At 35.3% G+C, this 22,169-nt stretch overlaps 2 protein-coding genes across 2 annotated transcripts; both read left to right on the forward strand.

Moving 5' to 3' along the window:
• Positions 1 to 180: 180 nt before the first annotated feature.
• LOC105111700 (hevamine-A-like) lies at positions 181 to 1,247 on the forward strand. Its single transcript, XM_011007143.1, has one exon. The coding sequence runs from the start codon at positions 236 to 238 to the stop codon at positions 1,124 to 1,126; it is 891 nt and encodes a 296-aa protein (XP_011005445.1). The 5' UTR covers positions 181 to 235; the 3' UTR covers positions 1,127 to 1,247.
• A 9,481-nt stretch (positions 1,248 to 10,728) lies between these two features.
• LOC105111704 (protein timeless homolog) lies at positions 10,729 to 21,950 on the forward strand. The gene is made up of 20 exons (XM_011007145.1): positions 10,729 to 11,015; positions 11,122 to 11,274; positions 11,378 to 11,537; positions 11,617 to 11,935; positions 12,303 to 12,440; positions 12,531 to 12,720; positions 12,824 to 12,954; positions 14,052 to 14,264; positions 14,380 to 14,546; positions 15,149 to 15,227; positions 16,528 to 17,043; positions 17,138 to 17,508; positions 17,945 to 18,049; positions 18,301 to 18,549; positions 18,757 to 18,825; positions 19,073 to 19,297; positions 19,980 to 20,087; positions 20,613 to 20,711; positions 20,914 to 21,030; positions 21,210 to 21,950. Exons 1-20 carry the CDS (start codon positions 10,913 to 10,915, stop codon positions 21,499 to 21,501), a joined length of 3,804 nt encoding a protein of 1,267 aa, XP_011005447.1. The 5' UTR covers positions 10,729 to 10,912; the 3' UTR covers positions 21,502 to 21,950.
• The last annotated feature ends 219 nt before the right edge of the window (positions 21,951 to 22,169 follow it).

The raw sequence follows: 22,169 nt of genomic DNA on the forward strand, positions 1-22,169 counted from the left end.
TTTAAGGTGAAAATATTTGGATTCTGGAGAATAAAATCTCCTTATTTGAAGTCAACCAACTCGGCTTGGAGACCTCTCACCGATTAATCGTATGCTTACAGCTAGCAAAGCAGATGTTGCTTTCGTAGGGTCAAATTTTCCTAGCGGAGGCCCTCTAGGGTTCTTATATAATTGGCAATCCTTTGCCCATTAGAGGCACAAGAAACAATCCAAACCTTTTGGGTACTCGGCAAATATGGCCAAATATTCTCAAGCCACCCTACTTCTCCTTCCTCTCCTGGTCCTTCTGCTAATTAAATCCTCTCATGCTGCTGGTGGGATTTCAATCTACTGGGGTCAAAATGGCAATGAAGGAACTCTAGCACAAACATGTGCCACGGGAAGATATGCTTATGTTAGCATAGCTTTTCTCAACAAGTTTGGCAATGGTCAAACCCCAGAAATGAACCTTGCTGGACATTGCAACCCAGCAAACGGTGGCTGTACAATTGTCAGCGGTGGCATCAAAAGTTGTCAGCAGCAAGGGATTAAGGTGCTGCTTTCTCTCGGTGGTGGCATTGGAAACTATACTCTAGCCTCTAAAGGTGATGCCAAAAACGTAGCAGATTACTTGTGGAACAATTTCTTAGGTGGACAATCATCTTCTCGTCCTCTTGGTGATGCTGTTCTGGATGGCATTGATTTTGACATCGAGCAAGGATCAACTCTATACTGGGAGGATCTTGCTCGTTTCTTATCTAACTATGGAAGAAAAGTGTATTTAGCAGCAGCTCCTCAGTGTCCATTCCCAGACAGGAATTTAGGGACTGCCCTTAATACTGGTCTTTTTGACTATGTCTGGGTCCAATTCTACAACAACCGTCCTTGCCAGTATAGTTCAGGTAACACAACTAACCTCTTAAATTCATGGAATCGTTGGACTACATCAATAGACGCAGGAAAGATATTTCTAGGCTTGCCGGCAGCTCCTTCGGCAGCCGGAAGCGGGTACATTCCACCAGAGGTGTTGACTTCTCAAATTCTTCCGGTAATAAAGAAGTCACCCAAGTATGGAGGTGTCATGCTTTGGTCAAAGTTCTGGGATGATCAGAATGGGTACAGTCCCTCCATTATCAGCAGTGTATGAAACATTGAATTAGTCCTACTTAAGATAATCTAAGATAATAAAACTCATGTCCCCATTAATCACTCTGCGAGCACTTCCTGAATTGTAATGTTTATTCAACGTTGACTTTCTTTGTTAACTATTTCACCGGTACTAATGGGTAATGCCATTCTGGCCTCAATCACATTTCTTATCTGCCACGTATGAACAACTTCATTATCCTTGATTTTGTCCCACCATGATTCTAGTCAAGTTTCACAGCACTTAAGAAGCAAAGAATATAGAGTAGAGCCAGTCAAAGCCCTGGAATTGCACAATAGAGGGCTAAAGCACATACTAACAACTTCATTGCTCTTCGCGTTCTCCTCGTATATGGGACTGCTAATCAGTTTTTCAATCTCTCTTCATGCTTATACTCTGCGGACCTGAATATTAGAGTAGATTGGAGCAGCCAGATAGGTTGTCTTCCGCTCAGAACAAGTGCGACCTCTTCTCCTTCCTTTACCATTCCTTGGTTCTGCATGATAACACCCAGAAACATCATCCTCGAATCGTCTTGCAAGCAGTCATTACGTAATGAAACAAAGTAGTTTGAATCTAGAAGAAAACAAAAAATGGCCAGTCCTTTTTGGAGTAATTATCCAGACAGAACATTTTTGGGAAGATATATCAATGGAAGGATTTGATTCCTCTGATGCAGCAGACTTGGGTAAGCTATTATCTCATGGTAGGACTTGGATGAACAGTTGTGCTTTCCAGCGTAATTGCTGCCACAGTAACAGCTTTCTCAATGCGCCGGCACAGCCTGATTATCTCTTCCTACAATATCAAAATAAAAACTAACCTTCTAGTCCAAACTGTATAAAGTTGCCACCAATGATAATGTCATTTCCTATTGGTCATCACTCCCATCCCACAGACAAAATCTAGCTGCAGAGGGGGAACCTCTTCAAGAGGGAGCTCTGCTCCAAGATGTCCTCTTGCAACCATGGCCTAATTAAAAACTGCATATAAGCCATTAGTATTTACATTATTCCTTATACATACGGGGGTTGTTATCCGCATTGATCCAAAAAAATTCCCTGTGAAATCAACTATGGTTAGAGAATGTCAGATTCATCTGAACTAGGAAAAAAAATCGAAGCTCCAGCATTTTGTAGCACAAAAGGAAGAAAAAAAAGCAGCTAGTCACCAAGGAAACCAAGTGGCTGGTGGCAATAGCAGAAACAAAAAACATTTTCCATTTTCAAGAACAGTAATAAAAAATATGCTCGACTTTAGAAGAAATTCAAGACCAGTCATGATAACTGGACCCGACCAACTACATCTGAATAGTACCTAAATCATCAGCAACTCAATGGATTATTAGGATTCCGATGATTTCCCCATCAGATGCTGTGATTATTGAATGTAAATTTGGTATTAGAATCTGCACTTTCAATTTTTACAATCATGTGTATATCTTGTTGGGAAAACTAGGAACAAGTAACCAGACATTAATTTACCCGGATCAATTCATAATTCACAAGTTTCAATTCTTTTTTCTCTTTGTGTAATCAAAATTAGGATCAAACAATCAACAATCATACAAATCAATTCCAAGATTTTTACATGGAAACCTGATGCGGGAAAAATCACAGGACTGTAGTTCACCTAAAAACTTCCACTATCAACAAATAATAGGTTCACAACTATTCTTTCTTAAATTCAACTAAGGGCTACAACATACATTGTATCAAGAACAACTTGTTCTTGGAATATAACAAGATTAAAGAAGAAGTATTTGAGAAAAAAATCATAATACTGGCAGTCTCTTTTTTGTCAAAACAGTTAGCTTCCACATCACCAATCTTCGATCAACCATTAAGAATGAAGAGTAACATGTCTAGAAGTTGTTGTCAAAATCTCAACTCAATCTAACGGTGAATGAATTAGATATCGAGGAAAGAAGATAAATTGTTCTGCTGTTTCTTCTTCCTCCTTTCTTCTCTTCTCTTTTCTATTTTCTCTCTTTCAAATCTGTTAAATTATCTTCTACAGTGGTAGCTGCATTTAAATTCAAATAGATAGCTCTTAGTAATTAATGTGGTGGTCCCACCATCACATGGTGTCAGACCAAACATAATAAATCTCCCACTCACGCACCTTGTGAGAAATTCTTCATACTGGCGATCAACATATAAGCTTCAATTTAGGAGGCTTTACTTAGCCTACTTCCTTTCTGCAAAATTCAAACTTCTCTCTCGATAGAGGTTTAGTCATTATGTCTGATACATTGCTATCAATATGGATTTTCTCAACAACGAATGACTTCATTTCCATAGCATCTCGAATCTATTGATATCTAACCTTAATGTGCTTTGATTGAGAGTGAAAAGTAGGATGCTTACTGAGACGGATTGCATTTTGACTATCACAGTGCAACATAAAGTTCTCTTGAACTAGGCCAACTTCATATAATAACTTCTTTATTCATAACAACTCTTTGCCCCCTTCAGTAAGAGTAATATATTCAGCCTTTGTAGTGGATAATGCAATACATTTTTGCAACCTTGATTACTATAAGATTGCTCCCCTTGCAAACTTTATCAAGTATCCTGAAATGGACTTTCTAGAATCAACATCACCAATCATATCTGCATCTGTGTATCCATCTAACGCAGGTTTATTATTGCCAAAACATAAGTTGAAACTAGAAATACCTTTGAGATACCTAAGTATTCATTTCACTACTGACTAGTGTTCTTTACCAGGATTGGAGACGAACCGACTAACCACACCAATTGCATGAGCTATATTCAGTCTTGCGTAAACCATGACATACATCAAGCTACCAACCGCGGATGTATAAGGAACCTTTTTCATTTCATTGCTTTCTTAATCACTTGAAGGACACTACTTAGAACATAGTTTAAAGTGGTTTGCAAGTGGAGAACAAACAGGTTTGGAGTTGTTCGTGTTTAATCTCTCAGGTACCTTTTGAACATATATCTCCTAAGATAGCCAAAGTTTCTCCTTCTTCCTATCACGTGTGATCTTCATGCCAAGAATCTGTTTTCTGGTCCTAAGTCTTTCATTACAAAAGACTTGTTTAGCTTTTCCTTTAAAATCTAAATCTTCTTAGCATCATGGCCAACAATCAACATATCATCCACATACAACAAGAGAATAATAAAGTTTCCATCTAGAAACCTTTTCATAAATACACAATGATCAGAAGTGGTTCTATTATCACCATAATCCATTATAAAAGAATCAAACTTCTTATACCACTGTCTTTGAGCTTACTTTAACCCATATAGACTCATTTTCAACTTGCAAACTAACTACTCTTTACATTTTGCTTCAAACCTTTCAGTCTGCTTCATATAGATCTCCTCATCTAAATCACTATGAAGAAAGACAATTTTCACATCAAGTTGTTCAACTTCAAGATTCAAACTAGCAGCTAAGCCAAACACAACTTGGATAGAAGACATGTTGACCACTAATGAAATTTTTTTTTTAAAATCAATACCCTTCTTCTGACCGAACCTTTCACAATCAATCTTACCTTGTGCCTTGGCTGTAAGCAATGTTCATCAATTTTTAACCTAAACACCCATTTGTTTTTTAGTGCTTTTTTACCTTTAAGAAGCTTCATTAACTCAAAAGTATGGTTTTCATGCAAGAATTTGATCTCTTCTTGCATTGCTTTCAACCACTCACTTTTCTTATCATGTGACATAGCTTCATCAAAGCATCTTGGCTCTCTGCCATCAGTAACCAGCACATACTCATGAGGAGAATATCTTGTGGAAGGTTGGCGAGGTCTAGTTGACCTCCTCAATTATGGCTCGTCTGGAATTTCTTGCATATCTTGTTCAGGAATAACATCAATATCATCATTAGTTGATTCAGAATCTTCAACTAATGGCTCAATAAGAAAACCACCATCAATATCATCATTAGTTGATTCAGGATCTCCAACTAATGGCTCAATAAGAAAACCATCATTATCATCATTTTGCAAATCTGCCCTATGATTAACAAGCATCAAAGGTAAATGTGAAGTAGGCCTTGGATTTGAATTAGAAGGAATAAAAACAATAAACTTTGTTTTCTTTTTCTGTTCAAAATTTTCAATGGTTTGATCTTCAAATAAGATAACATCTTTGCTTCTCATAATTTTCTTCTTCTTTAGATCCCACAAGTTAAAACCAAACTCATCATCTTCAAAGCCTAAGAAAATGCACTACTTTGTCTTGCTATCAAGCTTAAATCTTTCATCCCTGGGAACATGTTTGAATGCTCTGCATCCAAATAGTCTCAAGTGTGTATAAGAGACATCCTTTCTTTTCCAAACTTTATCTTGAACATCAAAATCAAGAGGAACTGATGAAGAAAGGTTGATGGTAACTGCAGTCTTCATTGCCTCATCCTAAAAGTACTTAGGCAGCTTTGCATAAGAGAGCATACATCTAATTTTTTTAACAATGGTTCTGTTTATTCTCTCAACCACTTCATTTTGCTGTGGAGTCCTAGAAACTATTTTCTCCAACTTGATACCATGTCCCTTGCAGTACTTCTCAAAAGGACCCTTGTATTCACCACCATTTTCAGCTCGAATATATTTTAGCTTTCTACCAGTTTCTCTTTCAACTCTAGCATAGAAATCCTTAAAGACTGTTGTACCCGACATCGTGGCGACCTTAAAAATTAGTTTAAAAAAGAACATATTTCTGGTATCTTATTCTTTCAAGGGAAAATGTCTATTTTAAGGAGTCACCACCTAGTATTATGATCACTAGGAACCCTAATTGCTTAACAGAGATTCTATGGTTTGGGACTGGTTGCGTAAAAGGAAAAATATTATCACCCCTTAAACGTTCTGCCTGAAGCAGACTACATTGCTGGTTTTGTCTTAAATTGCTAAATTTTTATTAGTTTAGGCTATAATAATTTGCTTATAATATTCCTAACTCTAGCGCCAATAAATATTCAATTACAGATACTTCCAATTCTAGCGTTGGTAAATATTACGTAGCTATAAAATAAATTTAGATCAATATTTTTATTCCTGACTCTAGCATTAGTGAATAAACATATAAAATAAATTTATTTTTACGCATGTATGTATTTTTTATTTTTTTAGCTAAATAAAAATAAAATACAATGAATAATATAAATTTAAATTGGTATTTTTATTCCTAACTCTGGTATTAATGAATAAACCAATAAATTTATATTATTTTTATTCATGCATACACATTTTATTTTTAATTTTTAACCTTTTATTTTTTTTATTTTTTTTTTGGACTGGGTCCAATTTAGTCTAGACTGGGTTGGACCTAACTGGTTCAGTTTGGCTACTAAACTAAACAAGTAACCCTGTCGGATATAATTCACTTGCTACAATAGCAAGGAATTATAATTATTCACAGCTACTGTAGCTATGAATTATAATGTAAAGGAGAGAAGAAAATACTTACCTGGTTCTGGTGCTGCTGGAGACGAAGATGAAGATTGGTCAGTGTTACTCCTCTCTGTTTCTGTTTGTCCTCTACTCTTCTGGTTCTTGCTTTCTTTATTTCCTGGCTTGCTTCTGTTTGTTCCTCTTTCCTCTGTGTTTCCACGGTTCTGTGCTCCACTGTCCATCTTCCCCCTTTATTGTTCATCTGTTGTACTTGATATTTATAGGCCAGAGAACGCCCTTATATCTCTTAGAGTCCATCATGCACTGCTGAGATAGTCTCTATTAATGGCATATCATGGGCGAAAGACATTACCACGTTCTCCATCATTTCTGTTGAATCGGGATAGAGAAGATGAAATGTTAATAGCTATTTGCATTTGATCCTTAAAGTTTTGGAAGTCTGCAATCAAACCCCTTGGTAAATTGTAATTAGAACCCTATATTTTAGCATCATTTACAAAATGGTCCTTGAATTTTAATTGCTTGTAGTTTTAACCTGAATCAGCCCTAAACCTTGATATTTCTTTAATTAAGCTCTTCATTTGGCTACCAAAACTAATCCAAAGTTTAATTAAATCCTAAAACTTCCTATTACATTGTCTTGGCCTAAATTTCAATTTAATTTTCATTTTTATCATTTCACACATTTTTTTTAATAAAATAGAAGGAGTCAAAATTTTGGTTATGACAAAGACATTAAGCACCTGGTCTTTGTATTTAAAACAGGTGGCCTAAATTTTCCTAGAGTTATCATCAATGAAACTAATAAAGTACAGTGCACCTTTAAGAGACTTATCAATCATAGAGCAAACATCAATATGAACTAGATCAAGAACATGTGATCTTCTATATGAAAGTGATCTTTGAAACGCAACTTTATGTTGTTTACCAACTAAACAATGAGTAAATGTGTTCAAGTTCATACCTTTTAATAGAAGGTAGTTCTTTTTGGCAAGGATGCCAAGGCTTTTCTCACTTAAATGTCCAAGCCGTTTATGTTATAAATTAGTAAGCAATCTTCAATTGCGTTTACCTCCTTTATGATCACCTTAGCTTGTGATATGTGGAGACCTGTCTTCTTTCCTTTAACAACAATTAAGGAATTTCTAGATAACTTCCATTTACAATCTATAAAGTTATTATGATAGCCTTCTTCATCAAGAGTACTTGTGGAAATCAAATGTAGGCGCATATCAGGCACATACCTAATATCTTTGAGTAATAACTTACACCTAGTATTGGTTTTCAACTAAATGTCTCCAAAGCCCACAACGCTAGCCATCCCTTGATTTCCCATTCTAACTTGACCAAAGTCATCAGTAGTGTAGGATGTGTAAAAATCACGCCGGGGTATCCTAGGTAGTATCCTGACATGCAAGATTAACACAACCATCATCACAAATAATGGCAACATCACCATCAAATATAACTGCAGCTGTACCATTCTCTTCATTATTGTCTTCATCTTTACCCTTTTTGTCTCTTTTATACTTTCTACAATCTTTTTGAATATGCCAGGCTTGTCACAATAATAACACTCAATTCCTTTCCTTGACTGAGATCTTCCTCTTGGCTTGCATTTGCTTTTTTTTTATTACTGGATTATCTATTTTGCTTGCTGTGAGAAAACCAACTTTAACTTCTCCCTTGACTTTCTATAACAAGTACATGAGACTCGAAAGTGCTTGTCCTTTTCCTCCTCTTCTCTTCATTGAGGATACTATCCTTCACTATTTTCAAAGTGATCTTTCCATTCGGAGTAGAATTGTTAAGTGATACCACCAAAGTCTCCCAACTATCCAGCAATGAACTCAATAAGATTAGTTCTTGCATCTCATTGGTTAACTCAAGATTCATCAATGACAGCTGATTAAAACACCCTTGGAATTTATTTATATACATTGAAGCATCTTCACCATCTCTGTACTTCAAATTCACAAGGTCTCTAATTAAAAAAAACTTTGTTTTGTGTACTCTCATTGGCAAATGTTTCTCCTAACATCTTTCAAACTGTATAACAGTTATGTTCTTGAGAAATATGATTAATGGATTTAAAAGATACTCATTTTCTAACATAAGCAGTCATCTTTCTATTAAGCCCATTCCATTTTGCCTCATTTATCTTATTATGCCCCTTCTTTTACACTCCAGCAGCAAAGCCAGATCATTGCAATATAAGTGATCATCTATCATTGTTTTTCATAGAAAATAATTAGAGGAAGTGAGTTTTATCATGCCCGAATCTTCCTTTTCCATTTTAACTGCACAAGAAATTCAATCTGCACAACCAGTGTTCTGATATCACTTTGTTAGGAAAACTAAAAACAAATAATCAGACACCAATCTATCCAGATCAATTCATAGTTCACAAGTTTCTATTCTTTTCCCTCTTTGTGTAATCAAAATCAGGATCAAACAATCAGCAAAATAAAACAATAATCACACAAATCAATACCAAAATTTTTACGTGGAAAACCTAATGCGGGAAAAACCATGAGACCGTAATCCACCTAAAAAATTCCACTATCAACAAATAATGGGTTTACAACCATTCTTTCTTAGATTCAACTAAGGACTACAACATATATATCATCAAGAACAATTTGTTATTGAAATATAACAAGATTAAAGAAGAAGTATTTGAGAAAAAACTCACAATACTGACAGCCTTTTTTCTATCAAAATGACCAGTTTCCATACCACCAATTTTCGATCCAACCGTTCAGAATGAAGAGTAACGTGTCTAGAAGCTGCTGTCGAAATCTCAGCTCGGTCCAACGATGAACGAACTGGAAATCGAGGAAAGAAGATAAACTGTTATGTTGCCTCTTCTTCCTTCCTTTTTCTCTTCTCTCTTTCAAATATATTATATTATCTTCTATAGTGGTAGCTGCATTTAAATTCAAATATATAACTCTTAGTAATTAATATGGTGGTCCCACCATCATATGGTGCGGGACCACACACAATATATCTGTACCATAGCCTACCAAACAAGAATTTTTTTTTGTTTGAGTTAAGTAAGCTGCATTGTTATGCAACTGAAATTTTCTTTTTTGGGTGAACATATTAATAGAAATATTACTTTGTAGATAATTCTTCAATTCATAAACTACTTATACATCTTTAACAAGGGAAATAACATGAAACTCAACTTTGTTCTCCGCTCTAAATCTTATACCATCCCAATCCTTGTCTGCAACAAGAACCATATAAGCAGTTACGTCTATTTGCAAAATCAACACCCAATCAGAGGAAAATATGAAGGAAATCAGTGACGAGTTCGAGGAGTGAACCCAAACGGTTCAAAAGGTTGCTAGTGGGGCTAGTGGCGTCCCCACCCCTCGGGGATATTGCAAAAAGTGAGGCATTTACTAAGGATGACTGGAAATTGGTTCAGTTGATAACTTCACAAAAATCATTTCAAATAAGCCTCTGAACAAGAAAATAAATAAATTTGATTTATATTCTAATCTTTCAAGAATTAATATATTAATGTCAATATTATACTGTAATTGTGTGTTTATATCCTTGCTTATATTTGAATTATAACTATCATATAAATAATTATCCTAGTTATAAAAATTCTTTCTTGATTTGAAGTCTAAAGTTCAATGTCATTATATTTTTATAAAAGCACCATGCTTTGTAGCCACAATTAATATCATTTACTTATTTTTAAGACTAATAAAATTATATTTTAATATTATATCATCACATTCAATCATTTCGGTTGAGCATTTTATAAAAATTAACAAAAAGCTTAGTGTCAGATAACATTTAAAACTTAAAAACTCTCAATTAATATATTTTCTTGAGTTAATTTTTTTTTGTTATTTTTTTGAGATGAAAAAAACAAAGAAAATATATAATTTTTTTTCTTTAATTCTTATTTTTAAAATAATTTTATTAACTTGAACTAATTATGATCAGATTATGGGCATCAATTATATAATCATGATATCATGTTATGTCACGTTAAAAACCTGGGCCTTGTACAGCCCAAATTGAACTAAACTTGTTTCAGATTCCGTACGAGGGCCAGCTCCCGATCAGAGTGTATAACCAGTCAGATCTTGCCACATAACATGTCATAAAACATTCTTTATATATTAGTAACACCAAATGCTCTCTCCTCCTCCAAAAATATAAAAAGTATCACGCTCAAAAAGCGCGGGAAAAGTCGCATCCAAATTCCCGCCAACAACAAAACCCTAATCGACACCCCCAATTTCTCTCTACCATTTTTCTTACCGTCGCAACTTAACATCAGATCCAATCTCAAATAATCTCAAATTCTTCAAGTTCTCACTAGAAACCCAAAATCATCTCTCACACAGAAACCCTAAAAAATGGAAATGCAAGGTTTAGCTTGTATCTGCGTCGGTCTAGGCACCCCTGAAGAAGACGACAACGGAAATCGAATTGGTTACACTAAAGGCGCTAACTGCTTAGGTAAAATTTTCAATCACAAATATATAAATATATTTTACTTTGAAATGATAACAATTTTAGCTCGATGTTTTTAATTGGAGTTTTCTTTTTCCTTTTGTAATTGTAGATAATTTAAAAGATTTGTTGAGATTCTTAAGGCGCGATGATCCACAAACGCGAGGAGTATTTAAGCAAGTGTGTAAATGGAATACCGTGGGGAAAGATTTAATACCGATTATTCAGTATTGTCAAGATGATCGTAATTTGGTCTTAAATGCAGGTTAATGCTAATTTTTATTTATTTTTAATTATATATGGATAAAGGTTCGATATTGATTTGTGTTTTTGTTATTTTTTTTGTCTGTTTTTTGAAAATATCTTAGTTAAGGTTCTAGTTTTTCTTACCATGCCAATTGAGCCGTCGTCGAGTGATATATGGCTACAAGTAGAGTATTTATGGGGTTTGAAGGCTGCAATTACGCTTAGTGGTACGATTCCAGTGGTTGTTTCGCTTCTTGAAGGCCCATTGGAGAATTTGGACCGGTAAATAATGTTTTACTTTAACTGCTCATTTGGAGAAATTTATTGGTTTTGCTATTAATATTGATTGGGCGTGGTGCAGTGAGGCGTTTACTGAGGATGACTGGAAATTGGTTCAGTTGGTGCTGACATTGTTTAGAAACGTTCTAGCAGTTCATGATTTTTCAATGTTGCAGAAAGTTGGGGAATCAGCAAGTCAGTTTTTGTCTCTAAGGGATAGGTTTTTGGAGCTTTTGTTCCATGAGAATGTAATGGACATCATTCTAGTTATAACTCAGAATATAAAGGGTTCATGCAGTTATTTTCTTCATGATAACTTGCTTTTATTAGAAATTTTCCATTACATTTTCATGGGTCAAGAGCCAGGGTTGATTGTTAATGCTGGTCTAAAGGATTTCAAGGTTAGCGAGCATTCTTTTCTTCTCCTTCAATGGTAAATTTTTGGTGGCAACTAGAAAATCCTTTGTTTTGTAAACAAGTAAAAGCTGAAATAAGGTTGAGCAAAGCCTCCTATATCTTGTAATTTTGATCTTGAATTGCTGAACTTCTGAAAAGCAAAAAAGCCTTTGGGTCCCATCCCTTTTTTCTTTCTTCCCATTAATGTTATTCCCTGCAGATTGAATCATCAAGCACTTTTATTGTTTATTGTCTTTTGGCTTTTGTTGCTGATAAGCAGAGTATCAGTATGCTGGTTTTATCCTTGTTTTAGACATCCAGTTGTTACATGATGTGCATGTAGAAATTGATTTAATAAGTTTAATTTGGTAGGTTTGTGGAAGCAGCACTTCTCTTGACATCCTCAAGTCCATTATGAAAGAAGAAGAACAAAGAAAAATGAAGCTTTCTAGACAACGAAACGTGGTCCGTCATTCACAATTTAGTGGAACCTTTACCCGGCTTACCATGGTATGAAGTTTCACTATAAATGATGTTTTTGGGGGGTTTTGTATAAAACTTTTGTAATGTAAGTGGTTTTTTTCCCCTTCTCTTTTCCAGGATGGTTCTAAAGCAGTATGCTTAGGAAACCCTAGTTCTGCTTCTCAGATTCTACTTAAACCTCATAAAGCTCAAAAGGGTCCCAGTAAAAAGATTTTGTGGGACCATGGGAGATTACCTTCAATGAAGGATAATATTTTGGAGTTACTGCATGATTTTCTGAACCAGTTTCTATCAGGGGGTTACAATGGTATATGTTCTGGAATTAAAATCATCTCACATAAAACATTTGCTTGCTTCTCCTTTGTACTGATTATACTGCTAACATTTATCATGACCTGAATTCATGTCAGATTTGATGGAGTCGATCCGTGAAGATATTGAGAAGGAGCATCATGCAATTCAAAACAGTGACATTGTTGTTTTCTTTCAGGTTGCTCAGTTTGTTACTTCTTTTCAATATCACAAGTATATTACTTCCAAGGTGAGATATGAGGTACTTGTATCTATAATTGTGTCTTTGATAGACATTCTATATTCTCTGATGGCTTCAGTTTAGATAGAAGTTTATCTTTGTAGTTAGTGTCTGTCATGTGGCTTGATATTTGAAGTTATCATTCTTGTCTTTTGCTGTTCTTCCTTTTCTTTTGTCATATAATGAACTTTTGGAATTCTAAAACAGTCATAACTGAATCTCTAAGATAGTCTAAACAGATCAACCAATTGTTTGTTAGAGTACCATGGGAAATTTTAGGTTCGTTTAATGATATGTTTGAGCTTGTACATGGTAAGCAGATCACTTTTGATAGAGTGAGTAGAACTCGTGGAATTAGAATTGTCATGCTCTGCCCTCTCCTTTGTACTATGTGTTTAATTTCAGTAGCTTATGTATCAACATGGTTGGCCAATGATTAGTATATGATTTGTATTCTGCAGTACTTGATCTTGTCATTGCTAATAATTTTGGCTTATGAATGTTTTTCTGCACAACATTCAGTGACAGTAAAATAGCTCTTGATTGTTGCAATTCAAGAGTAAGAAAGTAAGCTACAGTGGATGGATTCTTTTATAAATGAATAAGAAAAAGAATTGGATAAACATCTGCCTCTTTTTTTTTCCTCCAAAGCTTAAATACTAATGTTATGGTTAGGAAACATTACAATAATAGCATGCAAATCCAACTGCCTCTTCCAATCTGGTTTCACAAGGTCGTTTATAAATATTTTCAGTAAGTTGATGGTCTGCTATTGAATTTTGAAGGAGACATTGACATGATGGTTCATTTGTGAAGAATAATATTCCAAGAAATATTCCTTACTTCCAAGTTGTTGAAAATGATGTTATAGGGGTGACTTGTGGCTGTGTGAGCAAGTTGATAATGGTGAAACTTTTTGACTGATGCTACAATTTTGGTGCTCAAATATATGACTGAATCCACTGTCATGGGTTTTCTGAGTCCTGTTTATTTTCTGTCACTACCTTCTCATATTTTTTGTTCAAGTTATATTTCAAATTGTTGCAATATTTTCTTCTGGTACATCATGCCATTCAATTGTTGGTGGATGTTTGTTATTTTACCAGCCAAATATGGAAAAAGACAATTCTCAAGCCTTCTCTGATGAGTATGCTGATAACACATCATTCAAAGGAGGTATATGTGGACCCATTGCAGCATCAATGAACGAATCAATGTTTCTACTAGTCATTTCAAGATGGAAAAATGCTTTTGAAGGCTTGAAGGTGACACATGATTATAAGTTTCTGTCTGCAGCTGGTGCTCTTATGAGAATTATGGTAAATTATACTTAACCTGATGATGTCCCCCCCTTCTCCTCCTTATTCTTTCCCCTAAAATATACAGGTTTGCATGTTAAGAGGTGCTTGAGTTAGAGCTTCTGTTTTTCCACAGATTCGCATGTTAGATTTGGTGCTTAAGTTACTGCCAGGAGATTCTAAGGAGCCTTTAACAGCTCGCATCCTGCTTTACAAGTTGTTCTATGATCAGACTGATCAAGGAATGACTCAGTTCCTCCTGAGCCTGATCAAATCATTTGACACTCACAAGCAAACCAAAAGGTGCTAAGACCTAAAATAAACTTGTGGTTTATCTTTTGGATCTTTTAACGTATTTATGTCCTGATTGTGGAACGTTAGTTCTACAAACATAAAATTCTGAATGATTTGAGAGCCTCACTTGCTATTCATGTGTTTCTGGTTATACTAGGATTTGGGTGCAGCTTTTAATGATTAATCATCTGGCAATCATTGTTATGTGATCAGTTTCATGAGTTGTCATCTTCTTTTTGTGAGAATCAGTGCTCTTTGAATCTTTTTTTCCTTCACTGAAACAGTGAGAAAGGTTTTTCAATATTGTCATTTTTTGTATTATTTTTGCATCTCTTCATTCAAATCAAGCTTATTTTTAGTTTCCTTTAAATGAAGCATATTATTAATTTTAAACTCAATGCCCTCAATTTGTGTTCCCTAGTTTCTGTTAGTGATATCTGATTATTTCAAAGGGACAACAAACATTCTCCTTAACTGTATGCCTATTTTATGTGTTTATTTGTTTTTGTGAACAAACATTTACTAAGGCTATGCCCGTGCGGAAATATGTGGTTGTTTGAACATGCTTCAAGATGTTGCTGCTGATGCTATGTTTTTATTTTTCTGGTCAGTGATCTTTCAGATCTGGTAGAAATGATTCATGTACTTGTAAGGCTGATGGAGAATCTTCAAACACGTGGCACCTTGAGAGTAAGTTATGCTTTTCTTTACAGGGCAGATCTGTAGTTTTTTTTTTTTTTGTTGTATTTGTATTTTGTTTTTCTATTCCCTTTGAATTTATCAATGCATTAAGCAGATTGAAATGATGCTTTGTTTGTAAGATAGTTCTGTAACATATGAACTTGACTAAATCAGTTGTCATACCATGCTGAAAAGAAGTCGGTGATTTACTTATCTATTTTTTGAAAATAAAAAAAGGTAAATTCAATGTAGGTATAGTTTAACTTGAATATTTGCCACATTCTGCCAATCATATAATAATTGTCATGTTTCTGTAAGACTTTCTACAATTTCAAACAATGCCATCACCTAAGTCCAACCTTTTGAAATTGCTTTCCTCAAAACCCTTTTAACGATTCTTTTGTGAGCATTTAATGAGATCAGCTTTGTGGTCTTGTGTCTTTGGTGCAATATCAGGTAATGGTGACCTACAGAAAATAAAGATTTTGGATCTAGCTGTAGCAATTTCAGCATTTGTATTCTTTCTAGTTTTTCCTTTTCATGAACTTGTAATGCATCTTGCTTGAAAAGTTGTCTCGATAGTATAGAATCATTTCACTGTCTTTGGTTCTTTATCACTGGAAAAAAAAGTTACATAAAATAACAAATAATAAATAGCTTTCCATTACATATGTCGACAAATGTAGATATATCTGAGCTGCTATATGTGCCCTCTGCAAGCAGGTTAAGTGCAAAACTGTCCTTAAAGTTCTCCTTTCACTGATTAAACTATAGGTTCTTAAATTTGTAATTTCAGATTTTTTCCTATCTTCTCCCTCCACTTTCTTTCTTTTCCCTTTACTGCTCTCTCTCAATCTCTCTTCGCTCTCTAAACTGCAGCCAACTCCAAAGTATGATACAACACCAATAGGATTCAAGCAACAATGGGAGTTTTGGGGAGTGCAATTCATTGATTTTGCTATAAAGGAAATGATGTCAGTTCACTTTCAATGCGTCGTCATACTTAAAGTCTTATTTCTACTAGTTTTTTCCACAACCAACATTGAGCCAAATGTGAATCTGTTTGACAAATGTAAAAACTCAAAACCAAGGCCCATTTACTTGCTGAAAGAAGAAAGGAAAAGTAAAAGAAATTGCGGTTCATTTACATTTCCTCAGTTATAGAATTTCTGCTTCTTTGAAATTTTTTTTTTTTTGCATCCATAGTTTCATACTTTTGTCGTTATAAATCCCAAATGTCTTAGTCTTTTGTATTAGAAAGTTTTTCTTTTGTGAAGATCAAAATTAAAACTGTCGTTTCATGATCAAGGTTTCTAAGAAGTCGAGGAGAAGTAGAAAGAAGAAAACATTGAGTGACAAGAAGGAAAATGGAAATGAACAGTGTAATGTTGAAGCCACTATTGAGGATCCCACTGCTCTGTCTAATAGTGAACAATCAACTGTTTTGCAAAAGAAAAGCCCAGAAATTGCAACTTCTGGTGACCAAGAAAACATGAATGTTGATGTTCTTGAAAAGCCTGAAATATCCATACCAGAGATGGAGAATCTTGGCAGCAATTTGCAGATGGAGAATAAAAAGATTGATATTGATGATCTTTCTTGCAGCTCTGATGATTCTTCAGGCGATGAGCAACCTGCTGAAAATTATGAAGTTGATTTTAAAGTCTCTACTTTTATATCATCTTTGGCAAACCACAGCATTATTCAGAATTTGTGCTGGTTACTTAGGTTCTATAAGAACAATTCTGTCAGCACAAATCACTACATAGTATGCATGTTGCAGAGAATCACTGATGATTTGGATCTCTCTCCAATGCTATATCAGGTTCAAAACTCAAAATCCCATCCTTGAGAATATTGGGCACAAGTGTAATCATCATCTCTTATTTTTGTTCTATTTTTGGAAAAACAATGTGCAGTTATCGCTGCTCACGACATTCTATGAGATTCTGGAAGAGCAAAAGTCATGTCCATGCAAGGAATATGCAAATATTGTTGATTTCCTTACGAGTTTGGTTAGAAGAATGCTAAGAAAAATGAAGAATCAGCCCCTTCTTTTTGTAGAAGTTCTCTTTTGGAAATCCCGGAAAGAATGCCATTACATTAATGCTGAATATATGTTGCATGAGCTTGGTCATTTGAAGAAAGAAAGTGCAGGCTGGGGAAATGCTTCGGCAAACGAAGATATTGGGTCATCACAGGGGAAGAGATGGGCTCCTAGAAGCATAGCAGATGCACTGGGTGAGGATGAAGCAGATGTTGTGATCCCTCATGAACCGGGATATCAGAAGTAAGACATGCCTGTTGACCTTGATTTAACTCACTGTTGTGTATCTTGTACTTTTATATAAAAGGGAATTTGGAAATTTTTACATGGGTGCTTTAGCAACATAATTTAATATTCTTTTGTTATATGGGAGTAGTCTGACTTTGTTGGAAAATGACATTTTTTTCCCATTTAATTAAAATATTTTTTTGGTCTGCAAGGGATCTAATGAGGTCTTATTTTCATGAGCATGGTATATATCACCATTTGTTGTTGAGAATGAAAGGTTAAAAGAAAAAGAAGAATCAGTGAAGACTGGAGTGCAGAAATTTATCACATCTATTTCAAGCAACCATATTGATAGGATATAAAGTAGTGAGGAAAATCTCTAAGTAATGATTTTTAGCATGTAACATTCTTGGTTCTCCCTGACCTTATTTAATGTATTTGGCTGTTGCAGTGGAGTACATGCTGCAGAACATGAAGGTGTAAGTGTTCCTAGGAGGAAGAGAAGATTTGTTCTGACAGACGAGATGGAGATGAAAATAAAAGATCTGTATGAGAAGTAAGTGCCTTGGCCCAGCCATTTTAGGACTGCAAGCATTTCCTCATTAGATTAAATGATAGTCTTGGCTGAATGCATTGATGAAGTTTCATTGTCTTTTGCTTCTAATCTTTGTTATCAGGAACTGATTGTGTGCATTTTTGTCTTCTCCATGAAAATTGAATGATTGCATATTTGACTAACTCATTCTTTCATTGGAGTTTCTTAAATTTTTCTCGCTGTATCTGTTATGACAAAGATGGTTCTTGTAGATTCAAAGATGATGAGAATTGCAGTCATTTGATTGCGGAATCCTTAGATCCTGATGGTCAAGTTTCACGAGCACAAGTTATCAACAAGCTCAAGCAGCTAGGATTGACAGTTGCATCGAAGAAAAGGAAGCGCTCTGTTGGTAAACCATTTTCTACTAATCCTGATCAACTTGGTGAGAATGGAGAGATAATTGAAAAGGAAAGCAATCTTCACAATTCGATTGATTTAGAAAGAAGTTTGCCAAGGCTGTAAGTATTTATGAAATGCTTTTGAATGCAATTGTTTTCAAGGTTCTTTAGTGCAATGTTCAGTATTGTATTCAAAGCTGAAGCTCTGAGCTCTCAAGACTCGATTCTTATCTAAAGCATATCCTAGTGCATGATTTAAAATATGAAATGCTTGCAAAATAATTTCCTTTTTCTATCCAAGTTGTCTGATGCGTTGCCTTTCAACAGGAGCACTAGGAAAAGAGTGAGGGCCTTCAACAAAGATCAGGAGGAAATGATTAAAGCATTATTTGAGCAGTGAGTGGTGTTGGATGTTGTAGCCTAAGATTTAATCCGATCCATTAACCTGTGTTCATGGTTCATTCTTACATTATCTTCATCCACCTATTAGATGCAGTAGTAGCACTAGGAAAGGATTACAGCTCTATGCTTTAGCATTTATTTTCATGTTCCAACTTATAAAAGCCTTGATTGAAGTAGTGGGATCTTTGTTTGTGGAATGATATATTTAACTTGAGGACATTTTTTTATATACTTTCTACAGGTTCAAAGACCATCGAAGATGCAGCTATATGATTGCAAATGCACTGGGGTCTGATAATTCTTTCACAGCTGCCCAAGTGTCCAGAAAACTCAAGCAACTTGGTTTACGTGCTCCTCGGCAGAAGCAGTCTGAGACAGATATGCGTCTCAGAGACAAGGAACTGAATGGCTTTTCTGTTGGAGGACAAGATTCTGATGATGAAACATTGTTATCGTTAAAAAATAGGTACTGCTTTTGTGCCCTTGGCTGTGGGAATTCCTTTTAATATTGTTTTTGTGACTTGTGCAAACCATGTTCCATACTTGGCATTTGTTCTACTCTAGCATTTGGCTGTGGATTGCTAAAGTTTGGAATCTTGAGAAATGTTAGTTTGAAATTTTAGTTAAATGCCAAGCTCAAAACCTATTATATGGTCTGATGTCTTTCTTTTTCACCAAACTGATCTGAGTTTTCCCCACCAAGATTAGCATTAAGGTTATGTAAACTGTGTTAAAGGCCACATGGTTCTTTCCTTTTCCCCATTGATTCAAGCATATCTTTTGCTTAATTATACGACCATGTTAATCAGAGAAATAATGTTCTCTGATTACTTCAGATATCACCAATTCATCTAAGTTCATGTTTAATTTCCTGCTGCGATTAATTCCTTGGTATTGCATGGGACTAGTTTCTGATTTTATCCTTTTATGCACTGATAGCCTCTTTAGGCAACGTTGACTTGGTATGTTATTTGTGAGCACGCTTCTTTTGCAATGTGAGAACAGATAAAAAAGAAACCTTTAAGATAAGCAGCTGCAACTAGAAAAGTTTTTCTGAGCTGGTTGTAAAGTTTCTTGCCAACTGTTAGTAGATTTACTTGTAGCTCAAAGCTAATAGCGCTTAAAATTTATTTATTTTTAACTTTTAGGAGGAAAAACAAGGATGATGGTGGATTATTTGGTGATGAGTTGCCAAGCCAGAACATTGAAGGAGCATCTAGTGATTCTGATGATGAACTCCTATGCTCTATTCTCAAGTAACTCTCTCTCTCTTCCTGTGAACAGAAAAATGCAGGATGAGTTGTATCCTTGAACTTGACATATTGCTTATGATTTAACTTTGTTATCCAGTGTTTTAACCTGCGATTTATTTACTCTTTAGTTTATTTGTTATTTTTGTCTGGCACTATCAATTGGTACAGTTCTAATATGACTTTCCGTTTGCTGATGTATTTTCAGCTGCCTGATAAAACATCCTTCTGCTAAACATTTCTTTGCTTTTAGTAAGAGATGCTATTAGAGTACTCTTTAATTAATGTAATCTCTTCGGTGAAAGTCATTAGAAAAAAGGAACAATTTTATTGAAAAAACCATTTGAATTGAAATTTCAAAAAACACATGCAAGATTCTCTGCTGCAAAGCTCGTTTAAAAAATTTGCATTTGAACTTTCTTTCCAAGCATTGCTAAATTTTCTATTTCCATGAAGTTCCATCAGAATTGATTTGTATTTATTCATAAACTGCTCACTCAGTTTACTCATAACCTGCATATTCTTTCCTAGGTCTAAAAACAATGCTGGTGATACATTGATTGCTGGGAAACAGAATAAAGGAGAGATTTCTGACAATTCTGATAAAGAAATCTTGAGCTCTAAAATCAAGTGAGTCTCTTTGTGTTTCTCCATGAAAGGACAATCAGGGTGCTGCTACTTAGTGTTTAGATGAAGTTCTTATTTAGTAATGTTGCCTATGTTTTTTTTCTAAAATGTTGCTGTCTAGCTCTGTTGAAAAACACTTTAAGTGGCATGCTTTCGTCTCTTATTATGTGTTTTCTGGTTTTCTATATTATCTTTTTTGATTCAGTAAAACCAAGAAGCTCCTTTCGAAGGCAAAAGGTAAAGAGCTCAGAACTTCTTCCACTGAGAGTGAAATGCCTGATGAAGATGTCGGGAATGAAGCTCTTAACGATCTAGAACGAAGGTATATATTTACTTGAATTAGGTTTAAAACCTGTCTTTTCTAAAGAGCAATGAACTGTTGAAATAACTGTGAGAATTGTATTGCTTGAACTAAGCATCTGTTGCTGAGACATGAGAGATCAACTGTTAGTGGTCAGTGGATTGTATATGAAGTATGAGTTGCCTGTTATTTTAATTCAGGGACAGAGGCAGCGAGTCCACTGGGCAGGATGTTGTAGGGATTGATGAGGATACTGTTCTTGACCATGTCAGCAAGGAAGGTGCTTCAGAAGCTGAAGCAACTAGCAGCAGAAGTGGAAAATCAAAAGGGGTTTCACCAGTCAATTATGTAGATGATATACCAGATCAACAAATGGATGATGCATTGGAAGATTTGGAGGATGCTGCAGCTTCTGATACAGTAGTGACAAGTGCCAGACTTAAAAGGAAGTTGAGGATGGTAGTTGATCTCGAGGACGAAGATGATGATTAAGATGAAAGCATAGAGGTCTGTCTTCTATAACCTTGTGATTATATTGCATGCAAGATTGTTCATATCTGTGCTGGGGAAAAGGTGAACTCTGAACGGGTAGCAGCCACCGTCTATTGTTGCCGTCCTCTTTTTTTGGCAATTTAGTCTTGTCATGCTTGTATTTTGTATAGAAAGAGAGTACCCTGGTAGCAATACCGCCGGAATTTTTTATCAAAAACCATGTCAGGCAGCTAACATGTCAGCTCCGCAGTCTGCACTTTGTGAAGCTGCCGTTGCCCCAAGTAGATGGTCTCTCTCTAGATGCTGAGGCCACCAAGAAAGCCCCTGACGTGGTCCTAGAACCCATTATTCAGGTTCTCGAGTCATTAGATCCAGTTTGGATCTTCTACGATTTTGCTCATTATTGGATTGGGCGAGTTGCCTCTCAATTTTTAATCATTATTCTCGTAGCCTTTCTTGGCCCGTCATCACTCTTGATCGACGGTGGTGCCCATCGCGAAAAACCTGAAGATTTCACAATCCCACCTGAGTGGGTTCGCGAAACTCTGAACACATTGCCAATCAATCAAATGATTTCGGAAAAAAAGTGTTCTGAATATTCAATGTATTTTAAAATATTTTAATATGGAAAGTAAATAAAAAAAAGTAAATACTCCGCTAGCCCTAGT

Source organism: Populus euphratica, unplaced genomic scaffold, assembly GCF_000495115.2.
Source record: "Populus euphratica unplaced genomic scaffold, PopEup_1.0 scaffold306.1, whole genome shotgun sequence".
Taxonomy (NCBI): Eukaryota; Viridiplantae; Streptophyta; class Magnoliopsida; order Malpighiales; family Salicaceae; genus Populus; species Populus euphratica.